This window comes from Paroedura picta, chromosome 9 (genome assembly GCF_049243985.1).
Source record: "Paroedura picta isolate Pp20150507F chromosome 9, Ppicta_v3.0, whole genome shotgun sequence".
Lineage (NCBI taxonomy): Eukaryota > Metazoa > Chordata > Lepidosauria > Squamata > Gekkonidae > Paroedura > Paroedura picta.
The window spans coordinates 28,925,755-28,946,488 of record NC_135377.1 but is presented as its reverse complement, the minus strand read 5'-3'; the positions used below and the strand labels follow the sequence as shown (position 1 = coordinate 28,946,488).

At 39.5% G+C, this 20,734-nt stretch overlaps 1 protein-coding gene across 18 annotated transcripts in view; it reads left to right on the top strand.

Moving 5' to 3' along the window:
* ZFHX4 (zinc finger homeobox 4) overlaps positions 1-20,734 on the top strand; it is a 201,753-nt gene that overhangs the window by 174,921 nt on the left and 6,098 nt on the right. For 13 of the 18 annotated variants that reach the window (XM_077352086.1, XM_077352091.1, XM_077352098.1 and 10 more), the window contains 4 exons: positions 3,640-3,776; positions 4,580-4,780; positions 5,776-5,893; positions 7,417-12,816. In XM_077352086.1, the coding sequence (XP_077208201.1) occupies positions 3,640-3,776; positions 4,580-4,780; positions 5,776-5,893; positions 7,417-12,816 (5,856 nt within the window). Of the gene's footprint in view, positions 1-3,639; positions 3,777-4,579; positions 4,781-5,775; positions 5,894-7,416; positions 12,817-20,547; positions 20,608-20,734 lie in introns of all 18 variants that reach the window. The other 5 variants (XM_077352100.1, XM_077352093.1, XM_077352097.1 and 2 more) reach the window with 3 other exon arrangements.

Below are 20,734 nucleotides of genomic sequence, written 5' to 3'. Positions count from 1 at the left end.
TTGGCATTAAGTAACATTTAATTTATCTTTCTTCTGTATTTGTTATATGTTGAACTGGCCTTTTAATATACAATTAACTGAATAAAGATCAAAGAAGCAGAAAAAGTATTGGGTATCTACCAAATCATCAGGCCACATTCATGTATTACCTCCTTCATGGGGCCATAAACTGAAGCATAATGTTGTGGTTACCTAACAAGTCAGTCAATCACTTAGTGATTCTCCATGCTAAGGCTGCATATCACATGATAGTGAGACGCATTCTCTGCCCACTGGGTTGATTTACCTGATAAACACACTATGAACAATATGCCTGGCCCATAGATATTTTAGATAAAATATAAAGCAATTTGAGTGGAAGTCATGATTCACACCATTATAACTCCCTGTTAATTCATATTTGAGGAACTTGACTGAAATGGGCACTTTGGATAATGCATTTCTGAAAGCTCTTTTGCTTAGAATTTCTCTGTTTCTAGAAAGGCATTTTGCCATCAAATCAGGCACTCTTAAACAATTATATATATAGTATGAGAAAACTGTAAGTGATGTTAATCTTTGAGTTGCTATTATAGTCCCAAGGTCATGTGCAAATGGAATAGCTCAAAATTTGTAAAGATTAAGGTAGGACACTGAGATTCTAACTAATCACCATCTTCCTCCCTGAAGCCTTCATTATAGGGAAGGAGAAATGGGGGAAGTGCAAAGTCACTAGAGCCATTTTAGCATTTGCGCGAGTCAGACATGAAGCAGATGGTCAAAAATTCCTTCTCGGTATAAATTTCTTTTAAAACTCGTTTAGTTAGTCCAGTTTCTATCTACCCACCAAGATTTCACACTTTAACTGAACTGTAAAGAAGCGTATTACGCAGTGCTGGGGTAACCTCAGAAAATAGCTTCTATGTCCCTAAGGTACTGAAAAAATGGATGGATTGATTCTGGTAACAATTTTGTTAAAAATGAACATTTTCTGAATGATAGAATTTAACTTAAAAACTAGTGCTGAAGGGAATAAAAATGGATAAATTGATACTGTTGATAAGACTGCTTCTGTTTGTACTGGAGAGTACAATTCACTGACCTAAATGATGAAAAGGCCATCTTCACATAAAAATAACAGATTTCCTACAGATAAGCCTGAATATTGGCTGCTGTTCTGTTGGAATATTTAGTTTTATTATATACCCATAATGGGTACTGATGGGTGGCAGGGCAAGAGTCTTGCTTATGGAAGGGCATCCTCTTTCTTGAGCTAATCCTGGAAGAACTAACTATATTTCACTGAGCACAAGTATACCTTGTATATGTCCACTGAATTGTAGTGATATGTGGTATAGAAGGACCTTAAAAAAGGAGCTTTCAAGATTCACAGGGGCCTTCCAATGGGTCATGGAACAGACAAAATAAGATCAATTATTTTTTAAAGAAAAAATCAACCTACAAGATGTTCTTGGTGACCATCATTTTAGAAGTTCACATGGTGACATGTACAGCAACCTTACCTTGCAGCCCAGTAATCCTCCATTAACTGATTGAAGAAGAAAAGAACTTGGGACTTCTGATTGTTATGTCTGTTGGTCAAAAACTTAAGAAGTATGATTTAAATATTGGTGTTGATTTCCTGATTGTGGAACTTTTCTTCCATGAGTATGTCAATTAATTTTTATTGGCCATTCACTGGCTTCCTTTAATAATCATTAAAAGAAAAAAATAAACTACTGACCTGCAGATCCATTAGATGGGAATTATGTTACCATTATGCTACTATAAATTTAAAACAGCCTTACAACAAGGCTTTACTTTGATTTGGAATGTCTGAAATATCAGTGTGATCCTTATTTTTGTCTGAAAAAACATTACCTCAGTATCTTAAAATTCTTATGGTTGAACCTAGCTTTTTCTTGCACCCACAGCTAATTTTGCTCCTCACTATAACTCCGATAGCATGTGCCTTTTCTTCATGCAAGTCCCAGGGTCCCTAATGTAGCCCTTTTGATGGTCAAAAGGAATCCACTCCTCCCCTTTACAGAGCAGAAAATCTGGTTGGATCCAACCCATTGGCACTGTTTAATGGAAATAAAAATTCTGCATGTTTGCTTTGTTTATAGTCTCAGTTATTATGTTCATATTAATCATCTTATAATTCCAGGAAGAAAGCGATATGTCAGAAATTCATTTTCACCCCCAATTCTGGCAGATTTCTTTTTTTAAGGAGTTTTTTTTTTGCGTTTTTAAATAATGTTATAAGAAAATGCATTGCACAGTGTGATACAGTGCATTTCAATATTTTCTTCACCGCATGTTACTATACTTGAAAAATATCTGTGGCTCATTTTTCTAAGGGAACTTTATAAAAATAAAATACTTAACAATGTATGGTGATAGTATAGCCATTCTTCTCATGGCTCTTTTCCCCTGAATTCTCAATATCAAGAAAAAATTTGAAGGATTTTTCCCCCCTGTGTTTGCCATGACCTCATTTTAAAATTAAAACTAGACTATTGTACAATAAGGTAGAATTTGTTCATTTATATGAACTCCATGTGGATTTAAAACATCAAGATAAATCTTCATGCACAGCATACAGTCAGATTACCTCTCGACAATATATTTACATTGAGTCTGATAGCAATCAATGGTTTAGCTTCATTGCATTTCAAGATGTATTTGCACCCAGTTGTCCAGTGATAGTGTCCTCACCCTGGAAATAATTTAGTTGCAAATTGACTGGAAGATGGTGAAAATTGAAAGTTAAAATTAGAAATACTCATAATAAACAGCAGAAAAAAGGTCAGATGATGCCACGCTATGATGAGATTGGAATGGTTGGTAAATGAGGTTTTGTGTTTGTCGTGAGATGTATGTGACATGCCTACCCAATGCTGTTGTAATATCCAGCCTAGCAGAAGAGATTATCTGGCAAATTGACGCTGGAAAGAATTTTCTTCTGGACTGGGAAATTAAAATTGCACTCTTTTCTTTGATGTGTGCAAGCCTGGCCACATTAGTCAGCCAGTTCAGACTGAATATTAACTATATCATTTAATACATACTGTTAAAATTGTCTACATAAAATACTATTATTTTATTTAAATAAAATGTACTAACCTTAACCTTATGAGGTAAACATTCAATGCAACAGAAAATCATTTATTAAAAATATAATTTATTTTTATTTGTAAAACCCATCTTCTCTTTTTTAATATTTAGAATTGAGTATTGTAGCCTAAAATAGCCTTTTTTTAAAATGTTGTTTAAATGTTCCAGAGAAATAAAGAAAAGTGTTAACAAAATAATTATTTTGCAGAACAAAGAATTGGGGGTGTGAGTTGATTCATTTACTATGGTATAAACATTCAGACCAAGATGCTAGAGAGAGCCAGTTATTGATTAATCTTTTAAGGCAACATAAGGTTATCTAAACAAAAGAGAAGAGTACATTTTTAATGTATTTATAGAGTCTGCTCTGCTTCAAAGATAAGTGTGCTGTCACCTTTGTACCTGTTCAGTTTCAAAAATAGTTTTACTTGAATACATAGCCTGCAATATTTAAAATTACAATGAGACCCTAAGAGGTCACAATCAGGGTAACCTAGTAACAATGTTAGCTATGTTTAACATGTTCTTACATCTTTGAAGCAGGAATAAACACACCAGAGAAGGAACCAAAATTAAGTATCGCAGCAGGGGAACAACCACTACTTCCACCGAAAGAAGAAGATGGTGCACCCAAAAAGCCCAAACTGTCTGAAGACAATAAGTTTGGCCATGAACAGGTAAAGAGAAATTTTAGATCTTTCAGAGTTTATGCATTAACCGTCTGATGTCACAATTTGTTTCTCTGATCATTTTTGTCATACTATTTCACTATATGATTTTTCCATGTTGGCATTGGCCTAATTAAAAAACAAAAACATTAAAACAAAATGGTTCAGATTTATTACAGGATTCAAGTCCATATGTTGGAACCAATTACCAGATTGCTGTCTACAGAAAGTATTTGAATATTTGAGGGACAAAGAACACCAAAGAAAGCCATAGTAAATTGAACAAGAGTTTAGAAATATAAACCTTGTGCCAAAGAATCTCATATTTTATTTTCATATTATCAGATATACTTTTTACCATAATGCTCTAGAGTTGTGTCTTTCATTTCCCCTTCGGGATTTCTTGGCCAATTCAAATATATAGCGTGGTATAAAATAACAGAAGGCATGAGTTAAATATATAAAGAAACCTACTAATGTAATATCCAGTTATTTTCCTGCCGTATAACAAAATACTGTAATTTGTGACATTGAATCTGAACCTTTTGCTTTCTCATATTAATTGTATGTCTTGGGCATACAACTTCTAAACATTTTGCTTTCTCATATTAATTGTGTGTCTTGGACAGCAACTGAAGACAGCAATTGTAAAGCAGTGAAGGCCGGTAATCCAAGAAAAGTGGCAAAAAGTAGCAAGATCTGTGTTATCTATCTCTTGAAAACAGGGCTAATATGCTTAGGTTCTATTTTTTTCCCCTGCTCATTAAATGTACTTTGTCTAATGGGCTGAATTTCTGTTGGCTATTTTTCAGTTTTACCAGTGTCCTTATTGTAACTACAATAGCAGGGACCCCAATCGTATCCAGATGCATGTCCTGTCACAGCATTCTATGCAGCCTGTAATCTGCTGTCCCCTCTGCCAGGATGTCCTGAGCAACAAAATGCATCTACAACTGCATTTAACCCATTTGCACAGTGTGTCACCTGACTGTGTGGAGAAACTGCTTATGACAGTAAGTGTTTAAAATGCTGATATGCATTTGACAAGTCCATGTATGTAACTGATGCCCAATATATTCTGGCACTGGAACTAGTGTGAGAGACTGGGATTTGGGGCTCCTGAGATCTCTTCATCATTCTACCAATAACTCGGACCATCCTTTTAGCTCATTCACTTAACCCTATTTTTCAGGGACATGAAACTCTGAAGCTCTCATTAAAGTTAACCTTTCAAGATCAAAGCACTTACCTCTGTGCCTCTATGCACTGCCTGTACCCTATCCACTAACATATTTTACCATAGGGGAATGCTGTGTCTGAATTTACTGTAAATTGTAATAGAACGGCTGAAAGAAATGACAAGAAATGCAAGAAATGACAACATTTTGTAAGCATAAAACGGTCATTACCTAGAATGCACAATTATATTATCTTCTAGGAACTCTCCTGCATTATCAAGAACAATAAAAAAAATGCTCAGAAGTGTTTTAAAGTTATGAAAATACATTTAGAACAGCAGGGATGGAATGTACCTGGGAATTGTTGATCCCGCCTACTAATGCAATGCTCCAACTAGATAGCAGGAACCTCATGCCAAAAATGCAAACATAATTCTGGGCATAATTTACTAAATGTAACCTTAATTGGATCCTAAAGGTTGCTAAATGAGTTGGGGAAAAGAATTTCCTTAAAATTTGAAGTATATTGGCTTGCTGATGTATGTGAGATTGAAGTTAAATAAGATTTTATAGTGTCCAGAGAAGTAAAGCCTGACACACAAACTGCCTAGCATACATGTTCATGGCAAGCAAAGGACAATGTGAGCTTTCATGCTCTATTGTTAGAATGCTCGTGTTAGCGGTATTCAGCCATTTCTAATTTCCTCTGATATAGACAAATATAAACATTAATCAAGCTATTAGTTGTTTTCATTCGCCATATATGATGAATGCCATGATTTGAGCAGTTATCTTGAGAAATCATTTCTGACTTTGTCTTTCTTTTTTAGGTTCCTGTACCAGATATGATGATGCCTAACAGTATGCTACTGCCAGCAGCTTCTTCAGAGAAATCTGATTGTGATACCTCTGCAAGTTTGACAGCTGAGGGTTCTGGGAAATATACAGGTAAGGCAACTAAGCAGTAGTGCTTTTTGGTAATTTTCCCCCCTTTCAGTTATATGTGAATTGCACTGTTTTCCTTAGGAACACCATGTCATTTTTTTAAAAGTCTTTTTCCGTAAAAACTTAAAAAAAACATGTGGGACAGAAGACCCTAAATCTGTTATAAAGTTTGTGTTTTATGTAAATACTAGTTTCAAAGCCCCTTTATAAAAAGGGGTTTTGAAAGGGGGGTTGCCTTGTGCGGCGGTCTGACGCTGCGCGAGGCGCTTCACGCCTCCCGCAGCGTCAGACGGCAAGGAGGGAATCCCCAGCAGCCGCGCTTCGCGCGACTGCTGGGGGTTCCCTCGGGCAGCGGTCTGACGCTGCGCGAGGCGCTTCGCGCCTCCCGCAGTGTCAGACCGGCAAAGAGGGAATCCCCAGCAGCCGCGCTTCGCGCGACTGCTGGGGGTTCCCTCGGGCGGCGGTCTGACGCTGCGCGAGGCGCTTCGCGCCTCCCGCAGTGTCAGACCGGCAAAGAGGGAATCCCCAGCAGCCGCGCTTCGCGCGACTGCTGGGGGTTCCCTCGGGCGGCGGTCTGACGCTGCGCGAGGCGCTTCGCGCCTCCCGCAGTGTCAGACCGGCAAAGAGGGAATCCCCAGCAGCCGCGCTTCGCGCGACTGCTGGGGGTTCCCTCGGGCGGCGGTCTGACGCTGCGCGAGGCGCTTCGCGCCTCCCGCAGTGTCAGACCGGCAAAGAGGGAATCCCCAGCAGCCGCGCTTCGCGCGACTGCTGGGGGTTCCTTCGGGCGGCGGTCTGACGCTGCGCGAGGCGCTTCGCGCCTCCCGCAGTGTCAGACCGGCAAGGAGGGAATCCCCAGCAGCCGCGCTTCGCGCGACTGCTGGGGGTTCCCTCGGGCGGCGGTCTGACGCTGCGCGAGGCGCTTCGCGCCTCCCGCAGCGTCAGACCGGGAGCAACTGCGAGCCGCGCTGCGCGCGGCTCGCAGTTGCTCAGCCTGGGAATCGGAGGGACCAATCGGCAGGCGCTTCGCGCCTGCCGATTGGTCCCTCCGATTGTCTGTTGTGAGGAAGGGTCCAACCCGGACCCTTCCTCATCACGGACAAAGCCCACCTCTAGGGGGCTTAACGAATTATACAGTCCGTGGCGCCCGTGGCGCCACGGGCTGTTTAAAGATATTAGCTTGCTGAGTCAATATCCAGCACATAAGATGAAGGAATCTTACCCTGCAGGAAAAGATCTTTGGCATATTTGAGAATTTATTTTTGATCATGAATGGACATTAATAGTTAATTGATTTATCTCAAATTACAATCTTATGCGTAAAATTCAAGCACATGAACTATATACATTTATTTGAAAACAGCTGTAGTCACTTAAAAAAAACATTTAAAAAGAAGTATGTTTCTGCTTCCCAAGAGTTCTTCAGTTATCTGTGGGTATATTGGGAGGTACTCATTCATTTAACATACACACTATATAGTAAAATATTACAAGGGCTAAATTTAAGTTCTTTTCTCTTTTTGAACTAGGCGAATGTCCTCCAGAGGAGAAGAATATCCCTGGGCTTGAGGAATCAAAAACGGGAATGGAGATTAAAATAGAGGAACAGAAGCCACTGAAAGAATCTACTGAAATGCCAGAATGGAACAAAAACAGCACTAAGGATATAAAGATCATCGAATCACTGCCAGATCAGTTGAATGAGCAGCAGAAGAGGCAGCAGCTTTCAGTTTCTGATCGCCATGTCTATAAATATCGTTGTAACCATTGTAGTTTGGCTTTTAAGACTATGCAGAAGCTTCAAATACATTCCCAGTATCACGCTATTCGGGCTGCTACCATGTGTAGCCTTTGCCAACGTAGTTTCCGTACATTCCAGGCTTTAAAAAAACATTTGGAAGCCGGCCACCCAGAACTCAGCGAAGCTGAAATTCAGCAGTTATGTGCATCTTTACCTGTAAATGGCGAACTCTGGGCAGAGAGTGAAAGTATGGCACAAGATGAACATGCACTAGAACAGGAGATAGAAAGAGAATATGAGATTGACCAGGAAGGTAAAGCAAGTCCTGTAGGAAGTGATAGTAGCTCCATTCCTGATGAAATGGGCTCAGAACCAAAGCGGACCTTACCTTTTAGAAAAGGGCCAAATTTTACTATGGAAAAATTTCTAGATCCTTCTCGCCCATATAAATGTACAGTGTGCAAGGAATCCTTCACTCAAAAGAACATTCTTTTGGTCCATTATAATTCAGTTTCACATTTGCATAAACTCAAAAAGGTGTTGCAGGAAGCATCCAGCCCTGTCCCTCAAGAAGCTAACAGCAGCACTGACAACAAACCCTACAAATGCAGCATTTGTAATGTTTCTTATAGCCAAAGTTCTACACTGGAAATCCATATGAGATCTGTGCTTCATCAAACCAAGGCAAGGGCTGCAAAATTAGAACCAAGCAGTAATGCAATGAGTGGAAACAGCATAGCAGGGAACGTTAATAGCCCCAGCCAAGGAACAGTAGACCCTTCAAGCTTACCAGTGGCTAACAGCAAGGAAACCCATATAGATGCCAAAGAATTAAATAAAAAACAAGCTTCTGAATTAGTTTCTGCTCAGCCTACGCATCATCCTTCCCAGTCACCAGCACAACTGCAAATGCAACTCCAGCATGAACTGCAACAACAAGCAGCTTTCTTCCAGCCCCAGTTCCTAAACCCAGCTTTCTTGCCTCATTTTCCTATGACGCCAGAGGCGCTGTTGCAGTTTCAACAGCCACAGTTTCTATTTCCATTCTATATTCCTGGGACAGAATTCAGTTTGAGCCCTGATCTGGGTTTGCCTAGTTCTGCTGCATTTGGTATGCCTGGAATGGCAGGTATGGCGGGCTCACTGTTGGAAGACCTAAAACAACAGATGCAGACCCAACACCATGTCGGCCAAACACAACTGCAGATACTACAACAACAAGCACAACAGTATCAAGCAACACAACCTCAGATTCAGCCACAAAAGCAACAGCAGCAGCATCAAAGCAGTAAGTTGGTGAAAACGGAACAAAACAATGTCGTAAGTACAGAGTGCCAGATGATGAAGGATACAATATCATATAAGGAATCAGAAGAGATTTCTGAAAAACAAGAAAAACCAAAGCAGGAATTCACAAGTGACAGTGAAGGACTAAAAGAAAGCAAAGATATAAAGAAACAGAAGGGCTCTGAACCAGTCATTCCGCCACCTAGAATTGCTTCTGGAGCAAGAGGAAATGCAGCCAAGGCATTGTTAGAAAACTTCGGCTTTGAGTTGGTTATTCAGTACAATGAGAACAGACAGAAGGTACAGAAGAAAAGCAAAACTGGTGATTGTGAAAATAATGACAAATTGGAATGTGCAGCATGTAGTAAATTATTTTCCAACATTCTGATACTGAAGAGTCATCAAGAACATGTTCATGGCCAGTTCTTTCCATATGCTGCACTGGAGAAATTTGCCCGTCAATACAGGGAAGCTTATGATAAGCTTTATCCTATTTCACCATCTTCTCCAGAACCACCACCACCCCCTCCGCCCCCTCCACCTCAGCCTACAACTCCTTCACAGCCTCCTTCATCCAGCTCTGGAAAAATTCAAAGCATGACTCCTACTCCTTTACAAGCACCACCACCAACTCCACCTCCCCCGCCTCCTCCACCTCCTCCTCCTCCGCCTCCACCTCCACCTTCTGCGCCGCCACCAGTACAGCTGCCAGTTTCATTGGATCTTCCCCTTTTCCCCCCAATTATGATGCAGCCAGTGCAACATCCAGCATTGCCTCCACAACTTGCGCTCCAGCTACCCCCAATGGATGCTTTGTCAGCAGATCTTACTCAGCTTTGTCAGCAACAGCTAGGATTGGATCCCAATTTCCTACGGCATTCTCAGTTCAAGAGGCCACGTACAAGGATCACCGATGACCAATTAAAAATTTTGAGGGCTTATTTTGATATTAACAATTCTCCAAGTGAAGAACAGATTCAGGAAATGGCTGAGAAATCTGGCCTTTCCCAAAAAGTTATCAAACATTGGTTCCGGAATACCCTATTCAAGGAGAGACAAAGAAACAAAGATTCTCCATACAACTTCAGCAATCCTCCCATAACCGTTTTGGAAGATATAAGAATTGAACCACAGCCAAGTTCTTTAGAACATTACAAGTCTGATTCAGCTTTCAGCAAAAGATCATCTCGAACTAGATTTACCGATTACCAGCTTAGAGTCTTACAAGATTTCTTTGACACAAATGCTTATCCAAAGGATGATGAAATTGAACAACTTTCCACAGTACTTAACCTACCTACCCGAGTTATTGTTGTATGGTTCCAGAATGCACGACAGAAAGCTCGTAAAAGTTATGAGAATCAAGCTGAAACTAAAGATAATGAGAAGCGAGAGCTCACTAATGAGAGGTACATCCGAACAAGCAACATGCAGTATCAGTGTAAGAAGTGTAATGTAGTTTTTCCTAGAATTTTTGACTTAATCACACATCAGAAAAAGCTGTGTTATAAAGATGAGGATGATGATGCACAAGATGAAAGCCAAACAGAAGATTCAATGGATGCTACAGATCAAATGCTTTACAGGAATAGCACACTTTCTGGCCCATCTGACTCATCAAAAAGTGTGGCCATAACAACTACCACCACCACCACTATTACCACAAGCTCCGGCTCCGGTTGCAGTACTCCTTTAATGCCATCACCCAAACCAGAACCTGAAAAAACCTCTCCCAAACCTGAATCAGCAGAAAAGCCAAAGCAAAATGATACCATACCTAAGCAAGGGGAGACTTCTTCCCAAGGCACCAAATCAATGCATTCTGCTCCAACAACTTCTTCTGAATCACAGCCCTCAGCTTCTCAAGCACAGCAACAGAAACAAACCCAAATAGGAGGAAGACCACCTTCTGCATCACAGTCTACACCTGTTCCTTCCTCCCCTTTAACAATCTCATTGAGTTCTCTTCAAAACAGCCTACCTCCTCAGTTATTACAGTACCAATGTGACCAGTGTACTGTTGCCTTTCCCACTCTAGAACTTTGGCAAGAGCATCAGCACATGCATTTTTTAGCAGCCCAAAATCAATTTCTTCATTCTCAGTTTTTAGAAAGACCCATAGATATGCCGTATATGATATTTGATCCTAACAACCCTCTGATGACCGGGCAGTTGCTGAATAGTTCTTTGGCTCAGATGACTCCACAAACAAGTTCCATTCATACAGCTCACCACACTGCTTCAGTTTCTGGCTCACTTAAACGAAAACTGGAGGATAAGGAAGATAACAACTGTAGTGAAAAAGAAGGAGGAAATAGCGGTGAGGATCAACACCGGGATAAGCGATTGCGAACTACCATTACTCCAGAGCAACTGGAAATACTCTATGAAAAATACCTTTTAGATTCTAATCCTACCAGAAAAATGCTTGATCATATTGCTCGTGAAGTAGGACTCAAAAAAAGGGTTGTGCAAGTCTGGTTCCAGAACACAAGAGCTCGAGAAAGGAAAGGACAATTCCGTGCAGTGGGTCCAGCACAGTCTCATAAAAGGTGTCCATTTTGCCGAGCACTGTTTAAAGCAAAGTCTGCTTTAGAAAGTCACATTCGTTCTCGGCACTGGAATGAAGGAAAACAAGCAGGTTATAGTTTGCCGCCAAGTCCTTTGGTGGGCACAGAAGATGGAGGAGAGAGTCCACAAAAATATATGTTTTTTGATTATCCATCACTTACAAAAATTGATTTATCAAGTGAAAATGAATTAGCTTCTACTGTCTCAACCCCAGTTAGTAAAACAGCAGAAATGTCACCGAAGAATCTTCTAAGTCCTTCTTCCTTCAAAGCAGAATGCAGTGAAGACATTGAGAATCTGAATGCTGCTCCTGTTGATGGTGGATATGACCATAATAAAACTGATTTTGATGAAACTTCTTCAATCAATACAGCAATTAGTGATGCCACGACAGGAGATGAAGGAAATAATGAAATGGATAGTATGACTGGTAGTTCCATAGATGTGAAATCCACATCATCTCCTAAAGAGCCAAAAAATATTATGAATGACAGTTTGCCAAAAAACACAAATATGCCTAATATGGAGAACAGCGATGACAAGTTTCTGTTCTCTTTAACTAGCCCATCGGTACATTTCAGCGACAAAGACAGTGAACAGGACCAAAATGTTTACATTACTGATGATCCTGATGATAATGCTGATCGCAGTGAAACATCAAGCATAGCAGATCCAAGTTCACCTAATCCATTTGGAGCCAACCCCTTTAAATCCAAAAGCAGCGATCGGCCAGGTCATAAGCGATTTCGGACACAAATGAGTAACCTACAGCTTAAAGTGTTGAAGGCTTGCTTTAGTGACTATCGAACTCCAACCATGCAAGAATGTGAAATGCTAGGAAATGAGATTGGCCTGCCCAAACGTGTGGTTCAGGTTTGGTTTCAGAATGCTCGAGCAAAAGAAAAAAAATTCAAAATTAACATAGGGAAGCCATTCATGATCAATCAGAATGCAACTGACGGATCAAGGCCAGAGTGTTCTCTATGTGGAGTAAAGTATTCTGCACGTTTGTCTATAAGAGACCATATCTTTTCTAAACAACATATAACAAAAGTGCGAGAAACTGTGGGAAGTCAGCTGGACCGGGAAAAAGACTATTTAGCTCCTACCACCGTTAGACAGCTGATGGCACAGCAAGAATTGGATCGTATTAAAAAGGCGACAGATGTTCTAGGCTTAACTGTACAGCAACCAGGCATGATGGACAGCAGCTCGCTTCATGGAATTAGTTTGCCAGCAGCTTACCCTGGACTTCCTGGCCTTCCTCCAGTTCTTCTGCCTGGAATGAATGGTCCATCTTCCTTACCTGGATTTCCTCAAAGTTCAAACAGTAAGTAAACAGGCAGTATGTACATTGTTACTGCTCTTGGGGCACAGAGAACTGGCATGTCAAAATAACAGAATACATTGTAGTTATGAAACTATGCATTATAAAAATGCAGTAAACAGAAATATGGGCTAATTGTTCAGATTGTTGTAATATGAAGAACATATTCCAAAGTAATTTTATACAAATAGTATGATTTTATATAGCATTACTGTTATTGTTAACTTTTTAAAGCAATTTAATTTTTATACACAGGAGATTCAAAGCAATATACCATAAAGTTTGCGTGGCTGGGCATTTAAACCAAACTTTTATAAAATAGCTGAATAATCAAGAACTTTGAACTTTCTTGTAAATATTTGCTTTTAAAACCACAGTCACAGTTTATGGATAGATTTCAGTTGGAAGACACACTGCCTTTGGTTGCTTAGATTAGTTTGGATAGTGAATTAGTAATCATAACAGAAAGCTAATTATTTTTAAGAAGATTGAATCACTGACTAGTCTTCATTCTCCATAAGATGTGTCCCTCATAAATACAGAGAACATTATTTATAAAACGTCATGACATCCCTATTGAACAGGCTGATTCCTCTCTAATAAAACACATTTATTAAAATAAATACTTTTAAAATCCAAGTAGCTATAGACCTTTCCATTTAAGTGACAGATAAATGGTTTATTGAAGAAAACTACATCTGGAAACAGGCTTTCCTGTTCAAATCAGGTTTGCAAGGTGCACAAAAGCCACCTGCAATGGTGGGGCTGTTTTCATCAGGAACTTTAAGTTGGAGAGAACAAATGACCTTGTTATAGAGTATGCATCAGTTTTATATTCATACATCCTTGTTGTTTATGTCCTCATTCGCTGAACATTTGAAACCTCAGGGACTTTAATGAAAGTTTAGTAGATGATGAACATTAGGAAGACACTTATAAAAACTTCTCCCAACCTTCTCTTTTGGCTGAACTTTTACAGAAGAAAATTTAGCTCCCTTATTAATCTCAGTAAACTTTTACTCATAGTTTTTGATTACAGCCATTGATTCTCCCTGAATTGTCTGTCTAATAATCTAGTCTGGCCATTTCCTACAGAGGGAAAACAATGTAAAATTGGAAATGTGTACCCAGCAGCTTAAGAATGTAAGAGGTGCCCTGCAGGATAAAACTGGTTGACCTTGTAGTCCCAAATTGTGTCTGTCACAGTGGCCTTAGAGGTCAAATAAACAGGGCACAGAGGCAACTTCACCTGATGTTTCCACTGATATTCAGAATTTTTACTGCTTCTAGGAGGTTCCTGTTAGTCATGTGGCTAGTAGCCACTGATAGATGTGTCTTCTATTAATCTAGTGAGAGTGTGTGGCTTCGGTACTCATAGAGGATGCTTCTCAAGAAAGCATCTCAAAAAATGTTAGTTAGAATGACCCTACCTTCTCCTCTTTCCCTAATCTGACAATTCGTGGATTGCATTATAAGACTTAAGTGACTGAAAAATTCCAGGGATTTTTTTTTTCAGTCACTGATTGATATGACGTAGTCTTATATTCAGTCATAGAATCATAGAGTTGGAAGGGGCCATACAGGCCATCTAGTCCAACCCCCTGCTCAACGCAGGATCAGCCCAAAGCTATCAAATGTTCTCTGTTTGTCAGTTCTGTTTGTGATTTCTGCACAACACATCTCTTAACATATCCATTTTCTAGAACAGGGTCAAAGTCCATAAATTGCTCCAGCTCTAAATGTACAATAAATTTTTTCCATAGTTATTGGGCTGGTTAATACTGCCAACCAAATGGAAGTTATATACTTCAGGTATGAATCTGCCATACTATGAACTGGTTTTAGATTACTCCAGGTTCATTTCTAAGGTGAGAACAGTTCCAGCTTTGTAATCATCTTCAGGCAATTTTAAAACAGCCTGTTATCTCTGGTAGCTCAACTACTGTGAGAGCTCTGGGAGTCCGACTGCGGGAGCAGTCCCAGAAAGCATACTCTCATAGCCAGAAGAATGGCTGGAAGTGAAGACTGCTTTTGTTAGCCATTCTTAGGACCGTAAGAGAGCAGCTCTACATAATTACCACAGGAAGTATAGTCTCCACCTTGTGGAGTCATGGAAGAGGGGATGTCTTGCATGCATTTGATTCAAAGCCTCCCCATCCTATGTCTACTGCAACCCAGGTTGAACTGGGATCAGCTCTTGGAATGCAAAGTCTACCAGAAATGTTTTCAGATTCAGATTGACCCAGATGAACTCACTGGAACTAGACATGGAGACTGCTCCCTTTCTTATGCCTTCCTTCCTAGGACCATGACTATCTTCTCCCTCCTTCCCTGATACTTTTTTCTCCATCCCAATACCCTGTTGCAGCCTTCTTTGGTATGACTTCTCTGTCTCTCATTTTCACTACCCTCTTAAAGATTGAAAGATTTCCATAAGTCACTGAGATCATTCCCCTTGGAAGTAACCTACATGCAATGGGGTTTCATTAACTACCTGATGCATATCTTTTATGTTGAGTAAAATCTCAGAGTACAAATCTCACACAATTCCATCCAGTTTTTGTTGCCCTGAACATTATTTGTTATTATTTATTTAAAAGATTTTACTCTTCACTTCTGCTCCCATATACCAACCAAATTAAAACATATAAGGTGAAATGTCATTTAAAACCAGAACCATTGAAACCTACCCAAAAATACATAATCAAAGCTAGTTAAAAACCAGTGCTTAAAATAAGTACAAAAGTTAAAACAATATTTAAAACAATGGAAAAAATGGCAGGCTCACTCAGCATTTGGCAAGCAAAATGAAAAAGTCTGTTGGAAGATAGCAACAGAAAGAGAAAGGCAAATCTCCCTGTGGAGAATGCCATAATTTGGAAGGCCCTCTTCCGGATTGCTACCCACCCAATAATAGAAGATGGGTCCCCAGAAGATGAAGTGGTCGGGTAGGTTCCAAACCAACTTACCATGAATTGCACCCCTAAATAATTGGGAGCCAATGTTGCTGAAGCAAGAATGGAATGATATGGTCCCTACAAGCCATTCCAGTCAACATCTTGGATACTGCATTCTGCACCAACTAACATTTCTAAACATTTTTGAAGGGCTGTCCCACATACAGCGTATTGCAGTAGTCTAATCTATAAGCAACAGGGCATATACCACAGCAACCAGCTCTTTTATACCAAGGAAAGACCCCGATGAAATGACACAGTTGTTAAAAAGCACTCCTGGTTACTCCTGCCACCTGCTTATCCAACAGTAGACCTGGGTGCAAGAGCACTCCCAAGGAGCACACCTGTTTCTTTAACAGGAGAGCAATCCCATCCAGTACCGATGGCACCTTAAATCCCGGGTTAGACCTTCCCCCAAACCAGATTGGAAAGAATATCAACTATTTGCCTGTATCCTTCTAATGGCCCTGACTAGAGTAGTGGAAGCAAAAAGAATATGACAATTATATTAAATCTTTCATCTATTAAAATACTTACTCTAGGAATTTCTTTAATGTATTAATTCAATGCTTCTGATATTTGTAATATTTTATTAATCCACTTTTAACAGTTCTTGTTTTGCTGTGGGCAGTGGTTCACATCTGTGTTTGATGCAAATCAAAATCATCTTGTTACTGATCCTTGTTGTAATCCTTTAATTAGTTTGGGTTTTTAACCTTGTAAAATGTTACAAAATATTTTTAAATTGTTCCTTCTTGCTCCCAGGGGTTTTTCCACCGTATACTCAAAGCATGGTGCATGTACATTTGAATTTAAATGAATAATCTTCTTTATATTTCCTCTTTGTGTTGTGATCAAATGCACATTAATTCATCATTTTTTTGTTGAGCATATTCTCACTTAATTAAATATTTGCATAAATGCTGGCAGAACTGGAATCTTTCATTGACATAAACCTGTTTTCTTGTCATATTCCACATAGCTACATTTTCTTTTAGAACCACAAACAAAGCCCTTTTTATGTTGTGGAATGACTGGTTTTTATAATTTAACTTGTTTTGAGAATGTTCCATAAGACTGTGCATTACTATATCCTCAAAAATCTTTGGAAAGTTTGTTAAATATGTCATAAAATAGAGAATTCACATAACTAGTTCAATATGCAAGTCCATGAACGTGCACTTGAAGCAACCTAAACTAGTAAAAGCAGATTTGATCATCAACCCACATCAAAGGATTCCAACTTTCTCAGAAACATCAGGAATTAAAATATTATTGTAAAGCTACCTGTAAACATGTTGACATGATAGGATAGAGACTTTTTTCTGTGAATGGTGGCCTTTGTATTAATAGGAGTTGTGTGACTGGGCCAATAGGTCTAGAACTAGTAACAGTATGAAATGGAAGTAAATGATACTCAACTCTTAGCCAACTAAATGATAGGAGTGCAAGGAATTTTCACACATTCCACCATTCTTATGAGGTTTCTTATGAGCTCAGGATGCCAAAATATTGAGCATAACTCAGGTCAGAGCAGTATACTGCCTGTTCTTGTGCTTTGTGTGTGCTGCAGACAACAGTTCATAAAAGTCCAATTAGTTTCCTTCCCCACCTCTGCATTAATTTTAATTAATATAAAATATATTGTGACTAATTCATTGTGTTAATAGCTGTCAGTATGCTAGTGCTTCACCTTTCATTTAACCTGTGACTTCATGATTGCACATGTATTCAGTTACTTCTGTTGTTATATCATGTGTACTGCAGTCTGCCTTTAAATTTGATATAATTGCCAGCCTGGTATTTGGATGTCGAGTCAGGCAGCATAATAAATTATTGCAGTAGGTTGTTGTATTAGCTGTTCATGTATAACAGAATTAGAAATAAAACCTTGAAACATAATTCACCAATTTAATACTATAATGTAAAAATTTAACTCAGTTGTCTCTCACCCTGTTACATGCATGATATTCTAAATATGGACTTTTTGAACAAAGAATTTTTAACCTCTTTTTTCCCCATAAACTGTCTAATACCTGCCAGTGTATTTTGGTTTGCCACCATCAAATAGAAATAATGATATTATGACAAACATTAAATTGTTGCCCTGAGTTCTAGTTGCTTTATTCTTAACCACCAGGATATTGCTAATTTTAACAATCTTCTTGCCCTCTCAATTAGTGTTCCTATGTAACCAATACACATCTATAATCTATTGCAGAACCAAGACCATTTCTGCATAGAGAGGTAAAATGTGAGTGGCTTCCTACTTACAAACGTGCCCTCCTTATGGGGAGACCCCTCTCGCATTTTCCCTCTGCGCCGTTGCAGCTTTTTGCCTCCTGATGAAACTGCAAGGGAAAGCAACATGAACTTCTCCCTCTGTTCCTTGGCTTGTCAATCACAACAAACCATTAACCACAGCACAGCAGTTCTCTCATGGACTGAAACTTTCTCTCTCCCCTGCCCCCAAATTATTATTATTATTTTAAAGTAATTCCACATTGCAATGTGGTAATGCCACAACACAGATGCATCAACACTGCCCCATTGCTATGGAGAAATGGCAGAACAATACATTGCCCACTTTTTGGAATTCGTCTTCTTTTGCGGTTTATTTATGTCTGGGTGAATTTATAAGACCCTGAACATGATAATTGGAGCCCAAAAAGACATTTTGTGCTAATGGTTGAATTTAAATCAAGGTGCTCAGACCCCTCTATGATCGGGAGAAGGCTGCCAGATCACCCGCCCTGTCCCCCTCTTTCCCAGCTCATTCCCCACCTCCAGAAAAGGCAAACAGGGCTGTTTTGGCCTGCCCCAGTTGTTAGAAGGCTGGACAGGTAACTGAAGCCCAAAAAGACATTTTGTGCTAATGTTTGGCTTTAAACCAAGGTGCTCCCTTTATGATCGGGAGAATGCTGCCAGATCACCCGCCCTGTCCCCCTCTTTCCAGCTCATTCCCTGCCTCCAGAAAACAGAAAAGGGGTCCTGCCTGATCCCCAAAAGACTGTGGACACTTCAAAGAAGATTTTATTTCACCTTTGACCATGCAGGTTTGCAGTCGTGCTGCAACATGGACTGCAGCATTTAAAAAAATATATATACTTGGCGCAGGAAATGGAGAGGGGAGGGTGGGTGTGAGGGCAGGACAAAGTTGGCCAGACTATCGCACCTTTCTCCCTCCATGTGGTCTTATCCCTGGTTGCTCACCAGTGGTTCACGCAATTTAGGGTGGTAAATCCAACTTTCTCGATTCCAAAAATTGCATGTTAAAAATGGCCAAACCGTGATCCAACTACTGGACAGCCTCGGGATATGGCAACATCATGTGGAGAGGACTTTATATGCTGCCAACATACAAAGGCTGTCCAGGGACATTTTCCTTGTGTGGAAATGGCCCTAGTCTTGCCACTTTTACCCTCTTACAGATGCATTCATCCAAGACATGCTTTATGCCTACCATTCTATGAACATTAAAGTTAGGTCCTAATTTCTCTATCAAAATTTTTTTGTCTCTGCAAGTAGCCTCTTAACCTTGCAACAAACACTGCTCTGTAGTTCCTATTTGAAGTTGAACAAGGATTTCTTCATCGCTATGCCTGCATCATTCCAAAAAAGGGCAGCATACTTCTATATTCTTTCTCCACTAAGTTACAATTGCAAGATTGTAAGTCATAAAACTGCAGTACTGCTGTGCTGCTGTATATTATAAAACCATCCTGTGCGTATCAACTTGGAATCAAGTTCCACTGAGTTCAGCGGGACTTACACTGAAGTTCATGTGCCTAGGATTGATATACGCAACCATACTCTACCCTTGACCCATAATAGTCCAGATAAGTTCCAGTAGCTGTTAACTGGACCTTTCTGCAGCACAATGTTTGAGGATCCTAACTTTAAAAAACGTTTATATTCCTTTGATGTTGCTAGGATTGCCATCCTCCAGGTAGAGACAAGAATTGCTAGGATTCCCATCCTCCAGGTAGAGACAAGAGTTATGGTGGATCACCACACAAAAAAGATCAGTTCCCATGGAGAAAAATGGCAGCTTCAGACAGTGTACTTTGTGACATGCCATCTCTGTGGAACTTCCTCCTTTCCCCAAACTCCATCCTTTCCAGGCTCTGCCCCCAAGTCTTCAGGAATTCCTCTTCCTGGAGATGGCAACCCCAGCAGTTTTTTATTTATATTTATTGATATTTAGATTTATATACCGACAAGCCATCTTATTGCAGATTGTAGATTCCTAGCAACACTTTAAAAGGGGGTGTAGGGAATTCTGTATTGAGCAACATCATAGTAATGAAGAGCAGCTGAGTCATGGCTGCTTCCTTTATTTTTCCATGATTTTATTTCCCCCAATTTAATTAGGCCAAAGAGCCTTATTTTATTAGTTGGATAATTTGATTTGGCAACCTTTATAATCACTGGATTTCTCAGGTGAAAACTGGTGATATATCATCCCAGTGAAAGAGTAAAAATTAGCTAAAATAAGAAACAGAATCAGAAATCCACAAAGCACCAACACAGAGGAAATATACGTCCCGTGCTTATTTCCTAACAATCTGCTAAGAAGTCAGTACATTACACAGAATGTACTGCAATGTTTGTTAGATTAGTAAAACCTTGAGCTGATCAGTCTGTTAAGAACAGTTTTAATTAGTGAAGGAAATTTTAATTAGAATGTACAGGCATGTTTACTTTGGGGGAGGCTGTTTGGTATATAATATGAAATTAAAAGAAATATTAAAGATGTCCTTTCCTTCTATCCAAGGATGAATACATGTGTATTAAACTGAAAGTGACCTCATACTTCCTTCAGTATGTCAAAAAGGTGCCTATCATTAAGTTTTGGTGCAAGTTTATTTAATCGGTTAATACGTTAATCAATTAAAGGGCAGTTGATTAATTAGCTAGAATTATGTAATCATTTGGCAGCCATAAATATTACACACTTGGAA